This window comes from Solea senegalensis, linkage group LG18, assembly GCF_019176455.1.
Source record: "Solea senegalensis isolate Sse05_10M linkage group LG18, IFAPA_SoseM_1, whole genome shotgun sequence".
Classification (NCBI taxonomy): Eukaryota; Metazoa; Chordata; class Actinopteri; order Pleuronectiformes; family Soleidae; genus Solea; species Solea senegalensis.
The window spans coordinates 19,042,288-19,063,156 of record NC_058041.1 but is presented as its reverse complement, the minus strand read 5'-3'; the positions used below and the strand labels follow the sequence as shown (position 1 = coordinate 19,063,156).

The window sequence follows — 20,869 nt, the reverse complement described above, 5'->3', positions numbered from 1 at the left end:
TTGCACACATCACACACAAAAACAGAGATAAATTTACAGATTTGGGGACAAGGGTATTGTAATTAATAAGACAAAAAAACAACAATTCTACCTTCTCTTCCTTATCCAGTTCTCCGTCGCCGAAGAACCAGTTGTACTGTTTAGGAAACGAAAACAATTTGACAATGTACCGTTAACACGAGAGTAGTTGTAACTGTCGAGGTGTTACATTTAGGAAAAATATGTTGGATCTTACATGCAGGATAAGTGTCTCCACTATTTTGTAGCGGTCAGGCATGTGAGTGACCATGTCGGTCATGGTGTCCTCTGACGTCCTCACCAGAGTGGGACCGAACACCAAGGCTATGTTTCTTGGCTCCATCTGAGAACCGTATAAAATTGCGTCATGTATGGCTCTTTTATGGCGAATACCCTTCCTAATGCAACACTCCCATTTATCCAGTCCTCCCATTTATTTGGCCTTGGGACCAACACTAGGACTACGATGGATGTGACTCCCCCTTGGCTGAGGTCAATGTTCAATTTACACTGAGTACTAGGGATTGGGGACCCTGCTCAGCCCTTGACCTGGCGGGAATTTGAACCAGCAATTTACAAGCCAAATTCCCTTTCTGCTTGGCCATAGTCTTCCAATTTCCCAAAGTTATTCCGAACACAAAACCATAACATTTAATTAGAGAAGGTTTGGTTACCTTATTCTTTTCAGCGTTATCTGCCACCTTCTTCAGGTGACCCACCAGGTACTTGAGGGTGTGGTAATAGTAATCTGGAAGGTCACAGATCTGGATAAAGATGGAATGGATGAGACTAAAGGATGTCACAAATAGAATAAGTAAAGTAGTAGAATCTGTGAAAGAGACACATACCAGTTTCTTCATGGTCTTCAAACGGTCTTCTGCGTCTTCTATTCGGTTGGCATCAATGAAGTCATTGTATTTGTCTGTACAATGAAACGTACAATGACATTTATTTGTATCACTGAGGTGCAGAGTTATATTTCTGTAAAATATATTCTGTAAATTAGCATTTATCCATATCTGTCTCTTAATATAGCGTATACACTGCACCTTATCTGTATATAATAATCTGCACAATATAAATGTATTTATAGCACTCATTTATATTCATATATGTTCTTTATATTTATACTTATCCATAGAACAAATCTACTTCTGTACATATATATTCCTATTCTGCACGTTCTGCTTGTTGCACTTCTGGTGAAATGCAAACCTCATTTCGTTACCCGAAACTTGTATTTGAGTAATGACAATAAAGTTGAATCTCATCTCATCTCATCTCATATTTACACACTGTACATGTTCATAATGATCATGCTAAACTTGAAAATAAACAAACAACTGGTCTTACCATCAGTAAACACAGGCTCAGGCAATTTTCGGAAGAATGCTTTAAGGAGACTGCTGATCACATTTAGGTCCTGCCATCTCTGTGGATACAGACGGAGGAGAGGGTTCAGTATGGTTTAGATTACTTAACAATGATCTGACAAAACAAACTGGGTGGTCCGTTCTCCACACCTCCTCAGCAGTGTTGATGTCCAGGCCCTTGTTGAGATGCTCCTGAAGGTTGGACACCATGGCGTTGTTTCCCGGGACCCGGTAAATGCCTGTGTAGTCCAGGCCAGTCGCCTCCACCATGGTGCAGCACATCTCCACTGTCAGTGGGACAAACTGCAGAGAGGGAGATGCCAGGGGTGTGTTTCAATGAAAAGTATTAATATGAGTTCACTGCTTCTTTGTGTTTATTTGTTTAGGTGTTTACTTTATGGTTGACAGCTGGCTGACAGTCCTCCAGTCGCACGCCAAAGGCCTTTGGACTGCCTGTCTTCTTGGCTTTTTTCATGATATTGATGCCCCACAGTGCCTTGTTGTCATCTGAGGACACAGATTTTAACAGCACCAGTCATCAGAGTTCATCCTCTGTGAACCACGAACGTCACGTCAATCCATTCAACATTTGTTGAGATATTTCAGACCTGCAGCACCTGCACTGCTGGCAGTTAACTAGCAGTTTACAGCTTGTCATATGCTTCATGAATTCACCTGTTCTGGAAGAGCGGCTCACCGAGGTGTTGTCAGTCTTGGCCAGGAGGAAGGGGGGCTTCATGCGATGGATTTTGGGAGAGGTATCTGGTTTGCCGCCTGTCAGACTGCATCAAAAAAGAGAAACAAAGATGAATCAGACCATATTTTTGAATGTTGAAGGAAGGACAGTACAGGACATGAGGACAAACGTTAATCTACAATGCTCACCTGTGTTTTCTGTAATCGTTAAGCTTCTTGTTGATCAGAGCTTGTCTTGAGAAACCAATCTCCTGTGACAAATGGAAAGTATGAGTTAGTTTTGGTTTGCATGAACTGTATAAGATGTAATAGGGTGAGAAGATCTACCTCGTTATCAGTCTTGCTGTTTTCTCTGATGACCCTTATCCAGGCCAGCATGTCGTCTCGGTCCTCGGCCTGCAGCAGGTACTCGCAGAAGTCCTGCGTTGTGAGCCTCAGGGTGTTCTTACGCTTGGTTTCGCTGTAGGCTATATCAATTAGGCAGCCGCGAATGCTCACTGGGGGGTGCTCGTCCTGGCTGGGCCCTGCCCCTGCCCCATGAAGGACCGCCTCCCGCTTGTCCTTGTAGAGGAAGAGCAAATTGGAGCGCAGCACAGAGAAGACGCGTTTCCAAGGGCGCATGCCACTGCCAACTTTCTACAAAGAAGACGAGACCGGTGGAAAAAATTGAGTTGAAGTAACTTAAAACATCCCACACCCAAACAGCAACTGTCCTAAAGTGTTGTACCTTTCCCTTCTCTGTGAGGATCTGCTTGTAGTGTAACCAGCCCTCCTTGCGCACATCACTGAAGGTGATGGTTCCCAGTTCAGAGGTGGAGTGGCGCTTGGACCGGGCCTCCTCCTGAGCTCGAAGACTCTCCAGAGACTAAAATACAGGATTCATAGTTGATTTGGTTGCTGCAAAATTCTAGCCATTCTGCACTTGTGGTCAAGTGTAATGTGTTTTTAATGACTTACCCCATCGGTGAAAAAGCTCTTGACCCTTTTTGGTAGTTTGCTGTGGAGAAGCATGAGCATCGACAGCATCAGTGTTGTTGAGAAATTGCAAATAGGAAATTTCAGTTCAAGATATGGCCTAACAACATGAGTCTATGGAAGGATGCACCCCACAAAGTTTGGGTATGTACTAGTTTCTGACTTACGAGAAGACTCGACCTTCTTCCCTAAAGTTGTTGAGCCCTTCATCACAGGACTTGGATCTTTCAGTGGTGATAGCTAGAAGGTAAGAGGAGCGGCGTCCTTTTATACTTCCTGAAGAGACAAAAAGACCGACTGAAGAAAAAGTGATGATGCTTAGGGTTTCAAATGGAATCTATGGTAGAGACAAGACATGATAGAGACAAGGTAGAGAGACAAGAATCTAAGGCTGAACAATAATGTACCACTTATTGACAGAAAAGACTGACGTGAAAAGTTCTGCATAAATTTTAGCTGAGCATGATAACGTCCTGCAGCAACATGTAGAGCCTTTGAGTATTTAGAGAGACCGAGTGAGACTCACTGCAGTCCTGACAGTGAAGTTGGACAAAGGAGGAGATGAAGGAGAGGGTGGGGGAGACAGAGGTGGAAGTGAGGGTGGCCACAGTGAAGGCCTGTGAACCGGACACCACAGAGCAGGCTGGAACATAGCAGGCCTCTAGGTCGATACTAGGACTGGTGGGTTCATCTGCAAAGTCGTCATCACAGATGAGTGACAAAGGGGTGAGACACGAGGATTTTAAGACAAAACAGAGTTCCCTCAGGCTGAGCTGCTCTGGGGGCAGATTCACCTCGACTGAAGTGACAGACAAAGGCTTGAAGCAGATTGGCCTCAATTAGCAATGTTAGGCTAAAGGGTTGACGGAAAGAGGAGAGTACCTGGTTTGGGAATGTCAGGAGTGCTTTACCGCTCAGTGATCTAATATCAGCATATATTATGTATGGGCTAGTGTCTACGTTGTAAAACAGCACAGCCTCTCCAGGCTTTGTGCTAAATTTAGTCTACAAAACTGACTTTATTTGACCTATGAGGTTGTTTCTGCCTTGGAGCAGCTCTGTTTTAGAGAAGAGCTTCCACAATTTTAACAGGACACAAACATTGGACAGGTTTAGGGTTGGGGTATTTAAGGTTAAAAGACAGACAATATCGAGCAGAATAGACATTTGTATGACAGACACAGAATGTTAAAAGAACAGAAAGAATAATATGAAAATCTGTTAAGCTCTGAAGCAACAGACAATACAAAACATAGATGTGCCTGTTTACAGAAATACATGCACTGCATGAGCAGGGTATTTTTGAGTAAGCTAGGTTATTGAAGTGCTACAGAAGACAGCTCACTAACCTATGAAGGGAATGGAGGACAAAGAGTCAAGTGCATGCTGTGCCAGGCTCCCATTGGCCCCATGTTTTGGGCTGGGCCCCATAGACACAGGAGAGGGAGTGCCTGATGAAGGTGTCAATCCAGGAGGCTCTGGTGAGTCCACATGTGATGTGTAGTAAGAATGACGAAGAGCCTGAACAGGAGCCCGGCGGCTTGCAGGAGGCTTCTGCCTAAGGACTACCTCTTGATTCACAGAGATGGGAGCGATGACCTCCCTGTCGTCCCTCAGCTGAACTTGCTCCTCTTCTGATCCAGACATGGTTGGTGTGGACTGGGGCCTTGGTACCACCTGCTCCTTGCTGTCTGCAGGACTGCTTCTGCGGCCAGAGTTCCAGGTTAAGTGGGGGCCACTGTAGCCGGGCTCTCTGAAGGAGTGTGCCTGCTGTAAGAGATGACCAGTTTTGCGGGAGAAAGAAGGACTGTAGCTTTTGTAGCCAACCAGTTCCTCTGCTTTTACTCTCCTTGTTTGGGGTTCAGCTATCTGCTGACCTGACTGCCTACCAATTGGAGGCATTGAGGAGGAGGTTGTGATGGGAGGAATCACTGTGGTTTGGTGCTGATATCCCTCTGAGGCTTTATGGTCTGTCTGTTTGCTGAACTTTGTTGTAGTGGAACTGTGTGTGATGTGTTCGTAACGTGGTAAGATCAGTGCAGACGCTTGTGCCAGCGTTTCAACAGAACGCTCATAGTTGTGTTCATAGTCGGCATAAGCTGCTAGCAGGCTCTCTGAGCAGGACCTGCTTCCTGGTCCGGACACACCGTTCCAGCTACCCTGCCAAAAGGAATCATGAGATGCAGCAGCTGCCTGGTGGTGGTGCAGTAAGGTTTCTCTTCTACGTTGCTCTGAGGATGTTGTGGGAACAGACGTAGGGCCTGGACCAAGTGCCAACCCCAACCCCAACTCCACTAAATGATCCTGAGATATACTGCGGTGTCGGGGGGACATGTGCTCTGCGGCTTGAGCCTGGCTGTAGTACCACTCTGACAGAGCCTGGTGGCAGAGGGCGTCGGCATGGGCACGGGCAGATGCTGGCAGGCGGCTTTTCCTTGGTGCAGGCAGTGTTGCGGAGGCAATGGCAGCATTGTGGTTAGCAAAGTGAAAGTCCAGTGCGCTGATAGCTGAAGAGCAGACTCCGCGGTGCCGCCCCGACTGGGCAAAGTGACCACTTGAATTCTCCGGACCCCCGGACCAGCCGGAGATGGGGGTAGAAGCAGCAGGTGGGTGGTTGTCCAGTGGTGAGATGGTGGGGGTGGATCTACACTGCCAGTTGTCTGGGAGAGTGTGGTGGTTGTGACCAGGCTTGGAGGCTTTGATGCTTGGAGGAGCGGAGGGGTAACCGGCAGATGGAGGCTCAGGCAGGTTCTGGGCTTCGCCTGAATATGGCTTATTACCTTTTAGGTAGGCATCCTGGGAATATGCCTGTGGACAGGAGTTAGGATAACATTATCAAACATGATGGAAAAGATGAGAGAACAAATATGGCAGGAACCAATGGAGGGCAGAGAGATTTTTCTTTGCGCTACAGACTGATTTTTATTGCACGGCCAAAACTGAAACTTGATTAACTTTCTTAAAGTGGAACTTTGCAAGTCTGGTCCCCCTTCTCGTGATGCCCAAGACTTTGTGAGAGCCTTCTGATTCTGAGGACTCCATGTTGGCGGCCCTGATCTTGCAAGTTTTCCACTAACAGATTGTAGGGGGAGTAGAGACAGTCCCCAATAACCATCACAATGACTCTGAAGATGTTACATTAGGGTAAACAAAATCCTGCATAGTTTTGCTTTAGCTTTAAGCAACAAGGTAAAATAAAAAGAGGTAAGAAGAGAAAATAGAAGAAAGATCATACTCACACTTACCAACTGCAACACATCCTCATCTTTTGGCATAATAGAGAGTTCCAGAATGTTTTCACTACAAAAGACAATCAGCATATGTCAACAAATAAACAAAAGAGGTCATTGAAATAGTGTGACATTAAAATAATATATAAGAATAGCAGCCCCTCACCTGTTCTGGATAAGTGTGATCACCTGAGAATAGGTTTTCCCAAGAATGCTTTCCCCGTTTACTTTAACCAGCCTGTCACCTGGACACACACAATATTCATGCAATACATTTTGCATATGCTGAGCTATCGTAACTGTTTTTGTTTAGCTTATTGTTTTCATTGCAAGAACCCATTAAACGCTGGTGCAGATCTGGATTAGTGGTCGGTTTGTTTATGTCGGTGGAGGTTCAGTCATTCAGGTCATATTCTGGACTACAGCCAATGACGAAGAAAAAAATAAATTTTGGATGTTCATCAGGGTCCGACACAAGTGTCATTAGAAAACTCAAAACATGTGTTTTCATGTAAACAAACGATACGCTATTTTGGGAAATTGATGATGTCATAGTCCCACCTCCCTCTTGCTCTTCTTGTATTTGCAATTGTGGACATTTCCTAAAACAATGCCGTGTTTTTACGGCAAATTTTATTTTTGTAAATTTTATTTTTGTGTGAATGGGGGCCTTAATGATAACTAACTCAGATGAGATTTGAAGAGTGGAGAACTTCTTCTACCTGTACACAGTCCAGCTTGTTGGGCAGGTCCATCTTCTTTGACACTCTTCACAAAGATGGTGTCCATTGGCTCCAAGCGAGATTGCCGCCGACCTGCTTCAAATACACACACACAAGCATACATCAGCTCCACCTACATGTGTATATAAAAGAGTACCCACACACATTCTCAGCAGTTGCACTTCATAAACCAGAACAATAGATTCAATAGATCTTAATGAGTCCCAAAAGAACGTTCACTACCCTCCATTCTCCCACTCATTACTCAGCTTTGTGTTGACTTTATGTAACGTCTCAGTGGACACTTATTACATTTACTCTATCATTTACTATCTAAATATTGTTTATCTGTTAAAGTAACATGATTACTGCACTTTTTATTTGATTATAGGACAGTGAATTGCAGACTCTTTAACCCTAACCCATTGTCATTTACCTAAATTCAATAAAAATTTAAATGAAGGAAAGGGTGGGGGAGACAGGTTCATTGAAAAATAGAGAAAAATGATTAAGTCTCCCTGATTTTAGTCAGTGGAACAGGTAACACTCACCTGATCCAGTGGTGTTTCCATTCTCTTCATCCTGTAGGTGAAACACAGGGCAGATGTTAGGGAGAGGGGCCACAGGGGGGTGCTACTCAGCTCACATAACACCCAAAACAGGCTTCACTCAACAGAGTTCTCCTCCAATAATGTAGTAACAAACTACTGTGTTCCTGAGAACTGAGTAGTAATAATGAAGATTGTTATAATGGCTGTTTACATATAAATAATATTGGAGTTCTGTTCTAATAATGTAATTTCAACTGAGTTGTTGTAAAGTATAGTAATATCTAAGTACTTGTGTTAAAATGTAGTAATAATATAATTCAACCATTACTTGAGTAGTATAAATGAGTTATACATTAGTTTATATGTAATAAATGTATAATAATATAGTATACTATAGATACAGACAGATACTCTGCTGAAAAATATAGCTATAACTAAATAGCAATAACTAAAAAGTACTCGTATAATAATGTAGTAATAACAGAGTTCTCTTGACCTTGATGCTGTGGAGCGAGGACTCTGGCGGGTAAACGATAAAGTGTCGCAGAGTGAAGCCGAATCCCTGCGAGTTCTTCTGGAGGAAAATGGTCCGCGGCCCCTGCCAGGCCACGCCCTCCACCTCACCTGATGACAGCGTCCGACGCCTGTTCTCATTGGACGACACCATGCCATCTCTCCGCCCTTTAGCCTGCGGAGAAGAAGAAGAAGGAGAAAAAAGCTTCAGTCATCAACGCTCAACTTTTCCTCCTGGAATCATAAACGTTAAGCGCGTGGAAGTCAAAGACGACCTCGAGTTTCATCCTGCGACGCACTCACTGAACTCATGTGTGACTGCGTCTCCACCAAACACTTTCACGGGAAGTGGGAGTGGGTGGATGTGGATGTGGGCGTAAACGTGGGCACTGCCCAGATCCGAATTCCACCAATGCCAGGAATTTCTGGGAGGCTTCCTCCGTCCAGAGAGGAAGCTCCAATAATCAGGTTCCATCACGTTTATTACCCTGCAGTCCACAGTGGCTTCGATAAAAATAAAAGCTTCTATAAATACCAGGCGAGGAACAACAGGAACTTATTATTAGTGCTCATAAACAGTGATCTGGAAAATCAGGTGAACAATGGACAAAGGCAGCGTTACCTTCACTGACACTGTGAATAAAAACATCCTTTTTTAATAAGAGGTAAACACGGTCCAACAACAACCAGGAACGCAACATCAACCAGACCAGACCATCAGCCAGACCATCAAACAGACCAGACCATCAGCTAGACCAAACCATCAACCAGACCAGACCATCAAACAGACCAGACCATCAGCTAGACCAAACCATCAACCAGACCAGACCAGACCATCAACCAGACCATCAGCCAGACCAGACCATCAGCCAGACCAGACCTTCAACCAGACCAGGCCATCATCCAGACCAGACCAGACCATCAACCAGATCAGACCAGATCATCAACCAGATCAGATCAGACCAGACCTTCAACCAGACCAGACCATCAATGTAATATTGTAAAAAAACTGTCCGTTGAGCAGAACGTTTTGAACATTGAATGAAGTTTGTACTTGAACTATTAAGAAGCTGAATATATGTGTGTTTTATTTAGGGATAAATTTGCAAAAAAAACTTCAAGCAATAAGGAGCTCATTGAGCCAAACATTTTTAAAACAATGTGATATTTATGTTTTGTGTTCACGTTGTTCACCTGTTTGGTTTTTGTTTCAGGAAATCACCTGAACAGTGACCATGTCACAGACACGGTTTCATCAAAGAACGACAAAAAAGTGGAAGAAGAAGAAGAAAGCAAATGTGAAAAACCACCAGGGCAGTTCCAACAAAAACAGGAAGTCTGTTTCTTGAGACAGGAAGTGGATGGTGGAGCTCCAGGGAGGTGAGATGTGGGGAAACCTTCGCCTCTAAGAATAGTTCCAGGGAGGGGTCGCACACTTTCCACACGGGGAAGTTAATGACTTTACATTTATTTGTTTTTCTTCTCTTTGTATGATTAATAACAAGTATCATAATCGGAACTCATGGAGACCAAAACCCGGTCCGAATGAAGCAGGACCTAATTCCTGAGGAACCGGTTAAGTTTAATTGAATTGTGGTTAGGATAAGGTTAGTTTTAGACTTAGTTTGTAAAGCACTCACTCTCCCACACCAAACTCCATAGAGAAAATCAGCGATTTTAGCTCATGGATGACTTCAAAAACACTGAAATCAGGATGTGAGATGTGTGTTGAGGTTGTGTGATGTTTACTGATGTTTTTGTGAATTGACACACATACACATCTGCCCACTGTACACACACACATACACAAGATTACATAAAGCCACATGAATCTGTGCGTAGTGAGGGCATCGGACTCCTCAACAACCCCCTCAGTACTGTTACATAACACACACACACACACACACACACACACACAACGTACACAGTGAAAACCTCAGACTTTGCTCTCTGTGATCGAACCATGACGGTTGAAATTTAGTTAAAATGATGTTAAATGTTTTGGGGAAAGTGTGAAATATTCCAAAATTCTGAATGAACTGAACAATGTTTCTAGGTTTAAGTATGAGGAACTAGAAGCATAAGAAGAAATATTTTTCAAAAATGTCCCGAGTGCTTTTTGTCGTCCACTTGAGTGTGAAGTGCTGATCTGACTGCTCTCGCTGGTCGTCAGCACTTTTTGTGGGCGACTCCTCACTTCCTTTAACTGTGATGTGATGAATGTGGACAGGTGTGTTTCTTTCCTCTGGGATGATTCTTCCGCCAGTTTGCCCCAAACCTTTCCTGTTCACTGGGATCACTTCACTGTGTTTGTGTGCGAAGGTCGCGGATGTTCACCGTCCTTTTTCAAACCTTAAATCTGTTTTTTCTTATTCTTAGCTCAAAAACCCGATCCTCACATTTAAGTGCTTATATTATTTATTTATAATTTAAAAGCTTTACTTATTCCATTTTCTTAAACCAGCGCATTATATAACATTAGAGACGCTGCTACAAATGACCGTAAATAAAGATAGACAACATAACAGCTCACTCCAAAATAGCATATGGGACAAACTTACTTCAAAATACATGTTAAATACATGTTTTCTGTCACTTTAACAGTATGTATATTATATGTCACACTGTTGTATAATATGTTTTAGCTCTGTCCACATCTATGCTATCACTATTTACTGTGTGGTCATGAAACAAATTCACTGTAAACATACATTTAAGCTTAAAAAGAACAAGAAAACCTGACTTGGATTTTTTGCATGGACACAAACGTGTTGTGAATCATCCTGTTATTTTTCTCTGAATCTACTTCATTTTTAGCATGTTAGCCATATATGTTTTGACAGAGTAATACAGTTTTCCAGGTTAAAAATTGTAGTTATCCTGTTGTTAATTTTAGCATTATAGCTAGGTTTGCTAACTTGCAGGCTAATTTGGAACATTTAACAAACAAATGACTTAGTATTTTATACAAACGGTAGGATGGTACTGTGTGTACGACTTGGACACTAATAAGCCAAAAAAATGCTAATATAAAACTGTAAAAAAACAATAAAACATTCACTCCGATGATGCTCACACAGCTGCCAAATAGTGAACCCGTGGCATGAGTAGTTTGGTCAAGTTGGCAACTTGGAATTACGACTCTAGAGGGCGCTCCGATTGAAATGTTTTACTTTCTACTAGAACTAGAACTGCAAGGAAATTTAGCGCATTGTGACGTGTCTTAGCTCAATAACGTTTATTAATAAATACGGTAACACGGAGTAAACAAATCCTACAAAATAAAGTCAAATATTTTGATAAAAACGCGCAGAAATCCGATAATTGCTGGTTTTGGCCCAACATTAACGTGTCCCATCCTACCCAGGTCAGGCGATGGCGCTGCGTGACCCTCCGGAAGCTGCGTCGCCGTGGTGACGCGAGGGGTATTCTTCGTGGCGAGGTGTGCGGCGAGACGCCTCGCAACACTGCCAGCCAGATGCAGCGAGGTTCGGCGTCGCTGCAGTCCACGCCCACCGAACACTGGAAACGCCACTCGTGGCCTGACGGAGCCGGCGCGATGCCCGACACCCTCAGCATAGCAAGTCCTCCACGTCCGTCTTCATGTGTCCCGACACTCCGACAGTCTCTGCGCAGTTCATCGTAGCCAGAAGAGTTCGTCAATCGAAGGTGAGTCAAAGTCAACTGTCACAATCAAATAAGTCTTTAATCTGAGTTTTTTGAGTCTGATTTTGTGAGATCCTGATAGTTGTTGTTCGTCTTCCTCTTGTTTCGTTGTCTTAAAGACTTGTCCAAGTCCTTCCATCCACAGTCAAGAAAACTGTCCAATTTCTGACGAGACTGGACTTAATCTGTCACTGTTTTGTCCAACTTTATACATAATTGTCCTAAAATAGTTCTTATTTTTTTCTGATTCTCAGTTCCTGATGAAAGCAATCACATTTCTGACCAGATTGGACTTGATCACTAATTAACTGTCAAATTTTTGACCCTGCTGTCTTAAACTTTTTCTCATTTTCACAAACCTTGCTCTGACTTGGTCCCTCTCTTCAAAATTCAAAAATTGATGAAAACAACTTCTTCTCTAACTTCTCCTCACCCTTTGGTCCAACTCATGGGTCCAAACTGTCCAACATCCAACCAGATTGGACTTAATCTGTCACAGTTTTCTACCAAATTGGGATGAAAACAAACTTTCGTCTGACCCTTTCTAATCTTATATTTTCATTAAAGGAAAACTGTCCAATTTTAGACCATATTGGATTTAATCTGTCATTTTCTACCACATTGTTCTAAAATAGTTCTCGTTTTTTGCAAATCTTGCTTTGACAAAGTCAAGATGAAAACATCTGTTTGACAAATGTTTACGTCCCCTAGCTTCTCCTCACCTTTTGGTCCAAGTCACGCTTCTAGATAAAAGCAAACTACCCAACCAGATTGAACTTAAACTGTTTAAACAGCAATTTCACAAATCTTAACTTCTTCTGACCTTGTCAGAAGATCGTATTTGCAGTTTGTGACCAGATTGGACTTAATCTGTCATTTTGTCGAGTTTTCTACCTCATTGTTTTCAGCTAGTTCTTGTTTTTGTGAATTTAGGTCCTTTTCTTACGAATTCCAGTCAATTTTTTTACAAATTTTTAAAAGTGAACAGTCAAACTCAATCTGTTTTTTTAATCAACTTTTCTTCCAGATTGGGATGAAAACAGCTATTTGAGTAATCTGAACTTCTTCTGGCCTTTTCTCATTTTTTTATTTGATCTAATTCGCAGTTCTGGATGAGAAAAAACTTTCCGGCTCCGGACCAGATTGGACTAATCTGTTATCGTTTTCTACCTCATTGCCTTAAGATAGGTCTCGTTTTTTGAAAATCTCGCGTTGACTTTGATCATCTACAATTTCCTCTCAATGAAAACGACGGCTGTTTGACAAATTTTGACCTCCTCAATTTTCATTTGGTGGATTTGCAGTTACAGATTAAAGAAAACAGTCCAATTTCTGACTGGATTGGTCAGTTAGTTCTCCTTTTTTTGCCAACTTTGCTCCTTTTCTTCTGGTCTTCTCACGTGTTCACACTTTGGATCCAATCCGTGGTTTCACACACTATCAGTTTTGACAACATCCTTGTTGTGTCTCTCGTCCCGGGGAAAAGTAACCTCGTGTCCTCGTGTCCGACGTCTTGAGTCTAGAGCTCTCTGTCTCAGGACTGTGGTAACAAATCTACGGCGGTTCCGCTTTAAATTATGTGCCTGGTCCAGTTTGGAGTCAGATCCAGGTTTCAGATTTTGGAACTAATCCCATGCTGCACTACATGCTGGCTCTTACAGTTGCAGCAGTGGCTGTGACTCTGTCTGTCTTCACTCGTGCTCTCAGCGCTGCCACGCATCTCCCTCTATTTTCAGTCTCTCTCTCCCTCAGGTCTATTTGCTGACATCTCTCTCTCTCTCCCTCTCTCTCTCTCCCTCTCTCCCTCTCTCAGTGCTGTGTCTTACTGTCTTTTCCACTTAGACTCACAGTCTGGTGCCGGACGCTGACGCGTGTAAATGAACAGGTCGATAAACGAACTCAAAACAAAACGCTTTTTCACTCAAAAATGATCCATGTTTTTTTATCTTTGCTGGAATCCACGTGGGATTCCGCAAGAGGTGGGATAAAGAGATGAAAGGGGGTGTGACTTGACTTAATTCACCTGCTGGAAAAACAAGTTTATAAACCACTCACTCTTCCACACCAGACCCCATAGAGAAAATCAGTGATTTTAGCTCTATTCCTTTAATAAAGGACGTATATAATTGTAAAGTTGGCCAGAAATGTGTGTTTGTGTGAAAGCATCTACAGAGACAGAGAAAGAAATAAGTGAACGAAGACGATTCAGAGACACTGACGGACATCCTGCAGCCTCTGTCCTCTCCTTCCCTCCTCTCTCCTCGTCTCCTCTACCTCGTGTTTCCCTGACTTTCAGCTGAGAAACCTCACACACACACACGTGAAGCTTGTTTTTTCTCACGTTGCGCCGATGTTTGAACATAAGTAACAGTCATGTGACGCGTGAGTCAGCGTCAGAGGAGAATATGAATCTGTTCTGCTCTGATTCTTCACCGAGCCGAGAGCGCGAGGCCCGGCGTCCAACCACATGACGCCCGCGAGGAGGTTGAGGAGGAGGAGGCACGAGTCATGTGACGGCAACGAGATGAAAATAAAACATAAAAACACACGTGTTTGTCTGCTCTTCTGAGGACACAGTGAAGGTAATGTGTCAAATATGAAATTAGTTTTTAAACAAACAGACGGTGTAGGACGTCCTGCCAAAGGTCACAGAGGTCACAGCATCCACGTTCAGTCACATGACATGAAGTGGTTTTTACAAAATAAAATCTTCAGTGTCAGGAAATCAATCAAATATTTAAAATAATTAATATGTCAAGGAAAAGTTTATTAAATACTAAAATAGAAAGACGAAACATTGAGGATAATATAGAATAGAAATAGGAGAAATTAATAAAACACTATAAAGAGATGAAAAAAGATTATAATAGAAAATAATAAAAGAGAGGAAGAAAAATATAAAGATCAAAGTGTAAAATGTTAAACAAATTAATAATAGAAATAAGAAATGAAAGAGGTAATGATGAAATAATAAATAGTAAAAGATTATGAAAAAGATTCAATACAATACTAAAGGGATTAATAATAAAGTAAAGAAATAAAGAAAAAGATAAGAAATACTAAAGAGATTAATAATAAAGTAAAGAAATAAGACGTCATACTAAACACAAAAAATAGAGACGAGAAAGTGGTGAAAAGTAGTAATAAAATAAAGTAATAAACGTCAGTTTAAAAACATCAAATAAAAGAGATAAAAAGACAAAATAATGAGTGTTTAAAAATGAATATGCTGTATGATAAATAATAAAAAATGAAAGGAATGAAGGAGATGTAAATTTCATTTAAATGAAGCAAAATAAATGTTGAATTTAAAGAATGTGTTTTAACCACAAAACGACATAAATGAATACAACTCAGAATAAAATGACTCCAGGAAAAACATTAAATACTCCGTCTGATCTAACGTCACGAGAGTGAGACTTTGTCTCAATCCCAGTTACATAAACTTTTAAATGTTCTGCTCTGGAGTCGAGAGAGTGAACGAGTGAAGAGAGGAAGGTAAATAAAGAGCTGTCAGACAGAATCTTCCTCCACAGACTCAACAGAAACCAACAAACAAACTTTAAGCTCTTTCTGTTTAATGTTCATTTATTCAACTTTTAGTACTTAGTTTCATCCATTGTGTGACCAAAACTGTTTAAAAGAACTTTAATAAACAAGTGTTTCTTTTTTAGTTATTTATGATTTAAAGAGATGATATTTTCACATTATTCTTAATTTAACTTTCTCTTTATTTGCAGTTATAAATAATAAAGTTTATGGTTAGAGTGAAAAATATCAAGGTTTTCACGTACGTTAAAATCTTTAACGTACGTCAACATCAACTGATAAATCCGGATTTTTACCGTTTAACTACATTTTTCCACATTTTTCCACGACAAAAACGTTTTATTCGTTCACACTGAGAATATTTCACTCTGTTTATCTAATTTCTAACACTAAAATTAAACAAATACACACATACTGATTCCACTTTACAGCCACATGAGGGCAGCACTGTCACACAGAGTCTGAGTGAGTACGTTTTTATTTAAAATAATCACTGAATAAAGATAAAACATAAAGAAGCGGTGACATAAATATAGAATAAAGAAAAATAGAACATTAAGACACAATAAATAATAATAAATAGAGACTAATAAAATACAGAAAAATAATAAAAAAAGCATGTGCAATGAAATACATGATAAATGATTAAAGACATTCAAATAAAACAATAAAAGTTGTGAGTTTTTGCTCAAGAACTCATGAAATGTTCAAATCAAAACAGGAAGAGAATGTTAAAGTTTCCAATTATAATAGAAAAACGAAATATTTGTCTCCTCTTCACCTTCATTCTATCATCTCTCTCTTTCTCACTCTCGCCCTCTCTATATATATATTTAAAAATCGTTATGATTTTAGTTTTGATTATGATTTAGTTTCAAACTCCGTTTAAGAACTCTGTAGAGCAGGGGTGTCAAACTGGTGGTCACAGCTGCCAGTGAGGTGATAGAATATAGACAGAATATAAATATAAGTATATTTGCTAGCAATACTTTTTAATTAGAAATTCGATTGTAATTATTGCTTTAATGTATATTTAAGCTGTTTTAATTAGTTATCCTCAAATTTCTATTCATTTCTCAGTTTCAGTTTTCAGTTTTGGTGCATCATAAATATGTTTTTTTGTTTAAGTATACACCACTTTTACTTTGAAATTCTGTCTACTATCAAAATGGATATCCCATATTGCCCATCCACGCTATTTCACTTTTTTTCCTCTAGACCGGCCCTCTCTTGGCCAGACTAGATGCTTATTGGCCCGCAGGTCATTTGAGTTTGACACTCCTGCTGTAGAGCTTCCTAGAGCTTCAAACTCTGATTAAGAACTCTGTAGAGCTTCATAGAGCTTCAAACTCTGAAAAAATTTAATTCAACTCACACTGAAAAAAATCGCAAAATCTTTTTTTAAATGTTAGCAATAAGGCCTTCTCATATAAAACAAAACAACCTAGAGTTCTCATGATCTTCATTCTTAACCCAGAAAGTCCTGGTTCTGGGGTCAAATGTTCATGGTATAGAGCAATGTGAGCCGCTGTTATCAGGGTAACGTCCTCTGCCGTCGTTTCCTTCCTCCCTGATGGAGCCGCTCTCTCTCTCTTTGAAACACTAACTGTTTTTGTGTCCTTCGTCTTCTCTCAGACGCACAGAGACATTGTCTGACGGGGGAAACAATGGACATATAGATGAAGAGCAGCTGATGTTTGCAGATCTCAGAGCAGCAGAGCACAAACACGAGGCAACACCGTCTCAAACGGACTCTGAAAACCTCTGCTGGTTCTGTTTTAGTTTGAAGAATCTGGGGTTTGTATTTTACTCTGTAAGGAAACTTACAGACACAGTTTTTACTTCCTGTCTGCCTTTAATCAACTTTAGCTGTAGCTTAGCCGCGAACAAATTGTTTTGCTTCAATTTCACAAATTCTCCTCCGACTTTTTAACATATCCGTTTTTTCCAGTTCTTAATCAGTGTTCGAAGCTCTAGAAAAGTTTTTAATAAGAGTTTGAAGCTCAAACAAGTTCTTAATATGACTTTGAAGCTCTACAAAAGCTCTACACAGTTCTTACTAAGAGTTTGAAGCTCTACACAATTTTTAGTCAGAGTTTGAAGCTCTAAAAAGTTCTTAATCAGAGTTAGAAGCTCTAGGAAGTTCTTATTCAGAGTTAGAAGCTCTAGGAAGTTCTTAATCGGCGTTTGAAGCTCTTTACTTTTAATTAATTGTCTCTTCAACTTAAAACTAAGTTATTTTCATGAAAGGGAAAGTTTCCATGAGCAAAACAAGTCCTCACACACCTTTCTCCCACAGGTTTAGCTGGGAACCATCATCATCACAGGCCGCATGTCCGACCTTTCAACCTTGACCCACACACCATCAACCCACCTCATTCCTCTGCTTCACACACACACACACACACACACACATACACACACACACACACACACACACACAGCTCAACAGAGCTCCATTGTCACAAATTTCACAGAAAGCCCAACTGCCCCCCACCTCCACACACACACACACACAGATCCCCCTCTGTCATACAGTAAACAGCCTCTCATTCCCAAGTTTGAAAAAACACAACAATGAACGTTCTCCATCTGCAGTGTGCCACTGCTTAGCCCCTCCCCCTCTCTCTCTCTCTCTCACACACACACACACACTGACAGTGACCTGCTCATGAGCTAAACAAACAAACCTCTGTCTTATTTCATTATTCACTCATTAATCTATAAATAATCGTGTTTCTTAAAAGCAGTATGTATCTCCAACAGAAAATGTTAATCATGAGTTATTGATCCATTCATTTTCTCACAGCATTTACATCGAAGACGATACATTTAAAGACGTTTGACTGACAAAAGCTACCGAGAGCTAATGATTGATGGTGACTCTCAATGTAAACAGAATGATAGCTTAGCATGAATGAGCACAACAAAAGGTGTGTGGGTTAGACCCTGGTTAGCTTAAAACAAGTCTTGTTGTCTATATATAAACTCCTAAAGAAACTTCACAGACACATTAGCCTAGCTTAACATGAATTAGCACAAAAAATTTGTTTTGGTTAGACCATGGTTAGCTTAATTCAATCCAGTTGCCAACATTTAAACGCCTGGAGACTCATTTATCCAGACTGTCATAGACATATTCGCCTAGCTTAGCATGAATCGGCTCAAAAAGAAGTTTTTGGGTTATGATTTGTTTATATCCAGTCAAGCCACTGTCGTTTTAACACTCATCTAAAGATTCAGTGACCTGGATGATTGAGAGACTATACAAGACTATACCTTCCCACACATGTTAGCCTAGCTTAGCATTCCCCATCCATGTTTACTGCTACTGTAAACACATCAAGGCTCCCTCTGTCATGTCTGAGGGTTTTGCCTGTTTTCACAAGAAGGACGCAGCAAACAAATTGTGCCGCACTGAGGCAGAATAATAAAAACAACCGTCATGGAGAGTTACGTACTGCAGCTTTAAATTGAGCTCAGGAGTATTTTATGAGCGTCATGAGCAATAAAGCAGCTTCAAAATGATTTAAAAAGGAAATATTCATGGTCAAACAGAGCTGAAATCCAGTGAGAAGCTCTGAGGAGCACAATAAGAGTTCTCTAAAAACGTTTAAATCTTTAATGTTCTTTAAATCATTCTGACGTTTCCTCGTGGAGAAGCTGCTCAGACGTCGTCGCCATCGATCCATACGTTAGTGACCCGTCATGGTCTGTTTATGGCCGTCTCACTAAAATGGCCGACATGGAGATGAACTCATAAAAAAAACAAAACCTTTCGCTAGACGTGATTTGCTCTCGCTCTGATGGAAGAAACGCTGATGTCATGATTCACTTTAATGACTCTTACATTAGAACTGTGAGTGCTCACGTGGCTAATGGCTCATGCTAACAGTTGCTAGGTCAGGTTACACACCAATATGATTATGGTCAAATGATAACTGTAATGGAGACGCAGCACTAACTGTGATCAATATATATATATATATATATATATATATATATATATATATATATATATATATATATTCTTTAAAGTTATTGACACTGACAGGTTCATGTCATTAGCATCAAAAGCTTAAAAATAAAAGGTTTTAAAAGCTATTGAAACTGGTTAAGAATAGATGTCGTTGTACAAGACAACACAAATTGGTAGTAGATTGTTTGAAAACCTAGAAGAACATTGCTGAAAAATTGTGAAAATCAGATGCCAGACACTTGTAAATTTCAACGCTAACTGTTACATATGACGCGTATTGTATCATAAATTGAAGAAAATGGTTGCTCATGTAAACGCAGATGTAAACGACTTAATCAACGGCGTACGCTTTGCTAGCCCATTGTTTACAGAATGCTAAGGAGCCTTTGCCATGTCTCTGTCATACCCCAAAAAATACGCTAAACTTGAGTGGTAACTTTTAACTGACATCACTAGTTAGCATATGTAATGGCTAATTAAATAATGTATGAAATTATAAAAGTTGTAAATGACTAAATGATGCTATGAAGCGACGCTTGTTAGCCCTTGTTCCATTTATGTGTCCAGAAAGCTAGCAAGAAGCATCATAAATATCAAATGATCATAAATATATTTCTGCAATATGATTTTAAGCTAATTTTCAACCTCTAATACAGAGGTTTAGAGACATATTTCTTAAAGAAATAGTACACTTTTGAGAATAATTTCGTAATTCATCCACATTTTTAGATTTTGTCCTTAGTGTGGCCCCAATATCCCTGCTGTAGGACCTGAGGTTAATTATGGAACAATCCACACTAGTCTGTTTTCATTTAAAAATGCCTAAATCCTGCTCCAGAAATTGTCCACACTAAACTGACATTTTGTTCTAGAGCCCTAAAAATAAATATGTTTTAAAAAAACGACTACTTTTGACTTAGTGACAAACCTTTGTTTTTGTTAAATTCTTTCTTTGTGTTGGTCAGATGAAGATATTTGTGAAAGTTTCTCTATGAAAGCGAATTTCTGTGCAGTGAGGAAATCTCCGGTGACAACAATGATCCGTGTGTGTGACTGAGCTTGTGTGGGTCGTCGTCGTTGTTGTCGTTGTATGGAAATACAGACATTCCATCCTGGACTTCACCCACACAAACCTCATTGCTGCCTCATTCTCTGCTGCAGGAAACTGTGGCTGCGATGATGTCGTTGTCAGTTATTTACAGAATTCAGCTTGTGAATGATGAATCTGTTTATTGTTGGATCAGCTTTGTCTTCTGCTGTTAACCCTTAAGAGTTCCTTAAAAAAAACTTACTAATTTGTTCCTAGCGGCAGAAAATGTCCCCTTCCCAAAAACTGCTGTAAAAACATTATATGTTAATATTTCTTTCAACTTTAAATTAGTCAGTCTATAGTCAGTCTTTTCAAGCTGCTTCAGCCTGAAATATACATATCAAATATTAATAATATGTTAAAATTTTAACTCTTTAAAGGCCAGTATGTTTACACAACTCCAACAAAAAAACTACAATAATTTCCATTAAATACACTTCAGGGAGAATTTGATAATAATTATTACGACGCCCTGGGACAGCTCAATCATTGGCAGAAACATTGATT

General features: G+C 40.5%; 1 protein-coding gene across 6 annotated transcripts in view; it reads right to left on the bottom strand.

Annotated features, from left to right (window-relative positions):
* Positions 1 to 20,869, bottom strand: part of LOC122759265 (rho GTPase-activating protein 23-like) — a 32,247-nt gene that overhangs the window by 2,422 nt on the left and 8,956 nt on the right. For 2 of the 6 annotated variants that reach the window (XM_044013994.1, XM_044013989.1), the window contains exons 2-20: positions 8,062 to 8,253; positions 7,566 to 7,596; positions 7,015 to 7,110; positions 6,459 to 6,537; positions 6,302 to 6,362; positions 4,412 to 5,870; positions 3,230 to 3,338; positions 3,045 to 3,084; positions 2,815 to 2,952; positions 2,415 to 2,723; positions 2,277 to 2,338; positions 2,067 to 2,173; positions 1,786 to 1,898; positions 1,542 to 1,694; positions 1,372 to 1,450; positions 867 to 940; positions 693 to 782; positions 236 to 361; positions 92 to 136 (exon numbers count right to left, since the gene is read on the bottom strand). In XM_044013994.1, the coding sequence (XP_043869929.1) occupies positions 92 to 136; positions 236 to 361; positions 693 to 782; positions 867 to 940; positions 1,372 to 1,450; positions 1,542 to 1,694; positions 1,786 to 1,898; positions 2,067 to 2,173; positions 2,277 to 2,338; positions 2,415 to 2,723; positions 2,815 to 2,952; positions 3,045 to 3,084; positions 3,230 to 3,338; positions 4,412 to 5,870; positions 6,302 to 6,362; positions 6,459 to 6,537; positions 7,015 to 7,110; positions 7,566 to 7,596; positions 8,062 to 8,253 (3,363 nt within the window). Of the gene's footprint in view, positions 1 to 91; positions 137 to 235; positions 362 to 692; positions 783 to 866; positions 941 to 1,371; positions 1,451 to 1,541; positions 1,695 to 1,785; positions 1,899 to 2,066; positions 2,174 to 2,276; positions 2,339 to 2,414; positions 2,724 to 2,814; positions 2,953 to 3,044; positions 3,085 to 3,229; positions 3,339 to 4,411; positions 5,871 to 6,301; positions 6,363 to 6,458; positions 6,538 to 7,014; positions 7,111 to 7,565; positions 7,597 to 8,061; positions 8,254 to 8,353; positions 8,431 to 20,869 lie in introns of those variants that run through there. The other 4 variants (XM_044013993.1, XM_044013991.1, XM_044013990.1 and 1 more) reach the window with 4 other exon arrangements.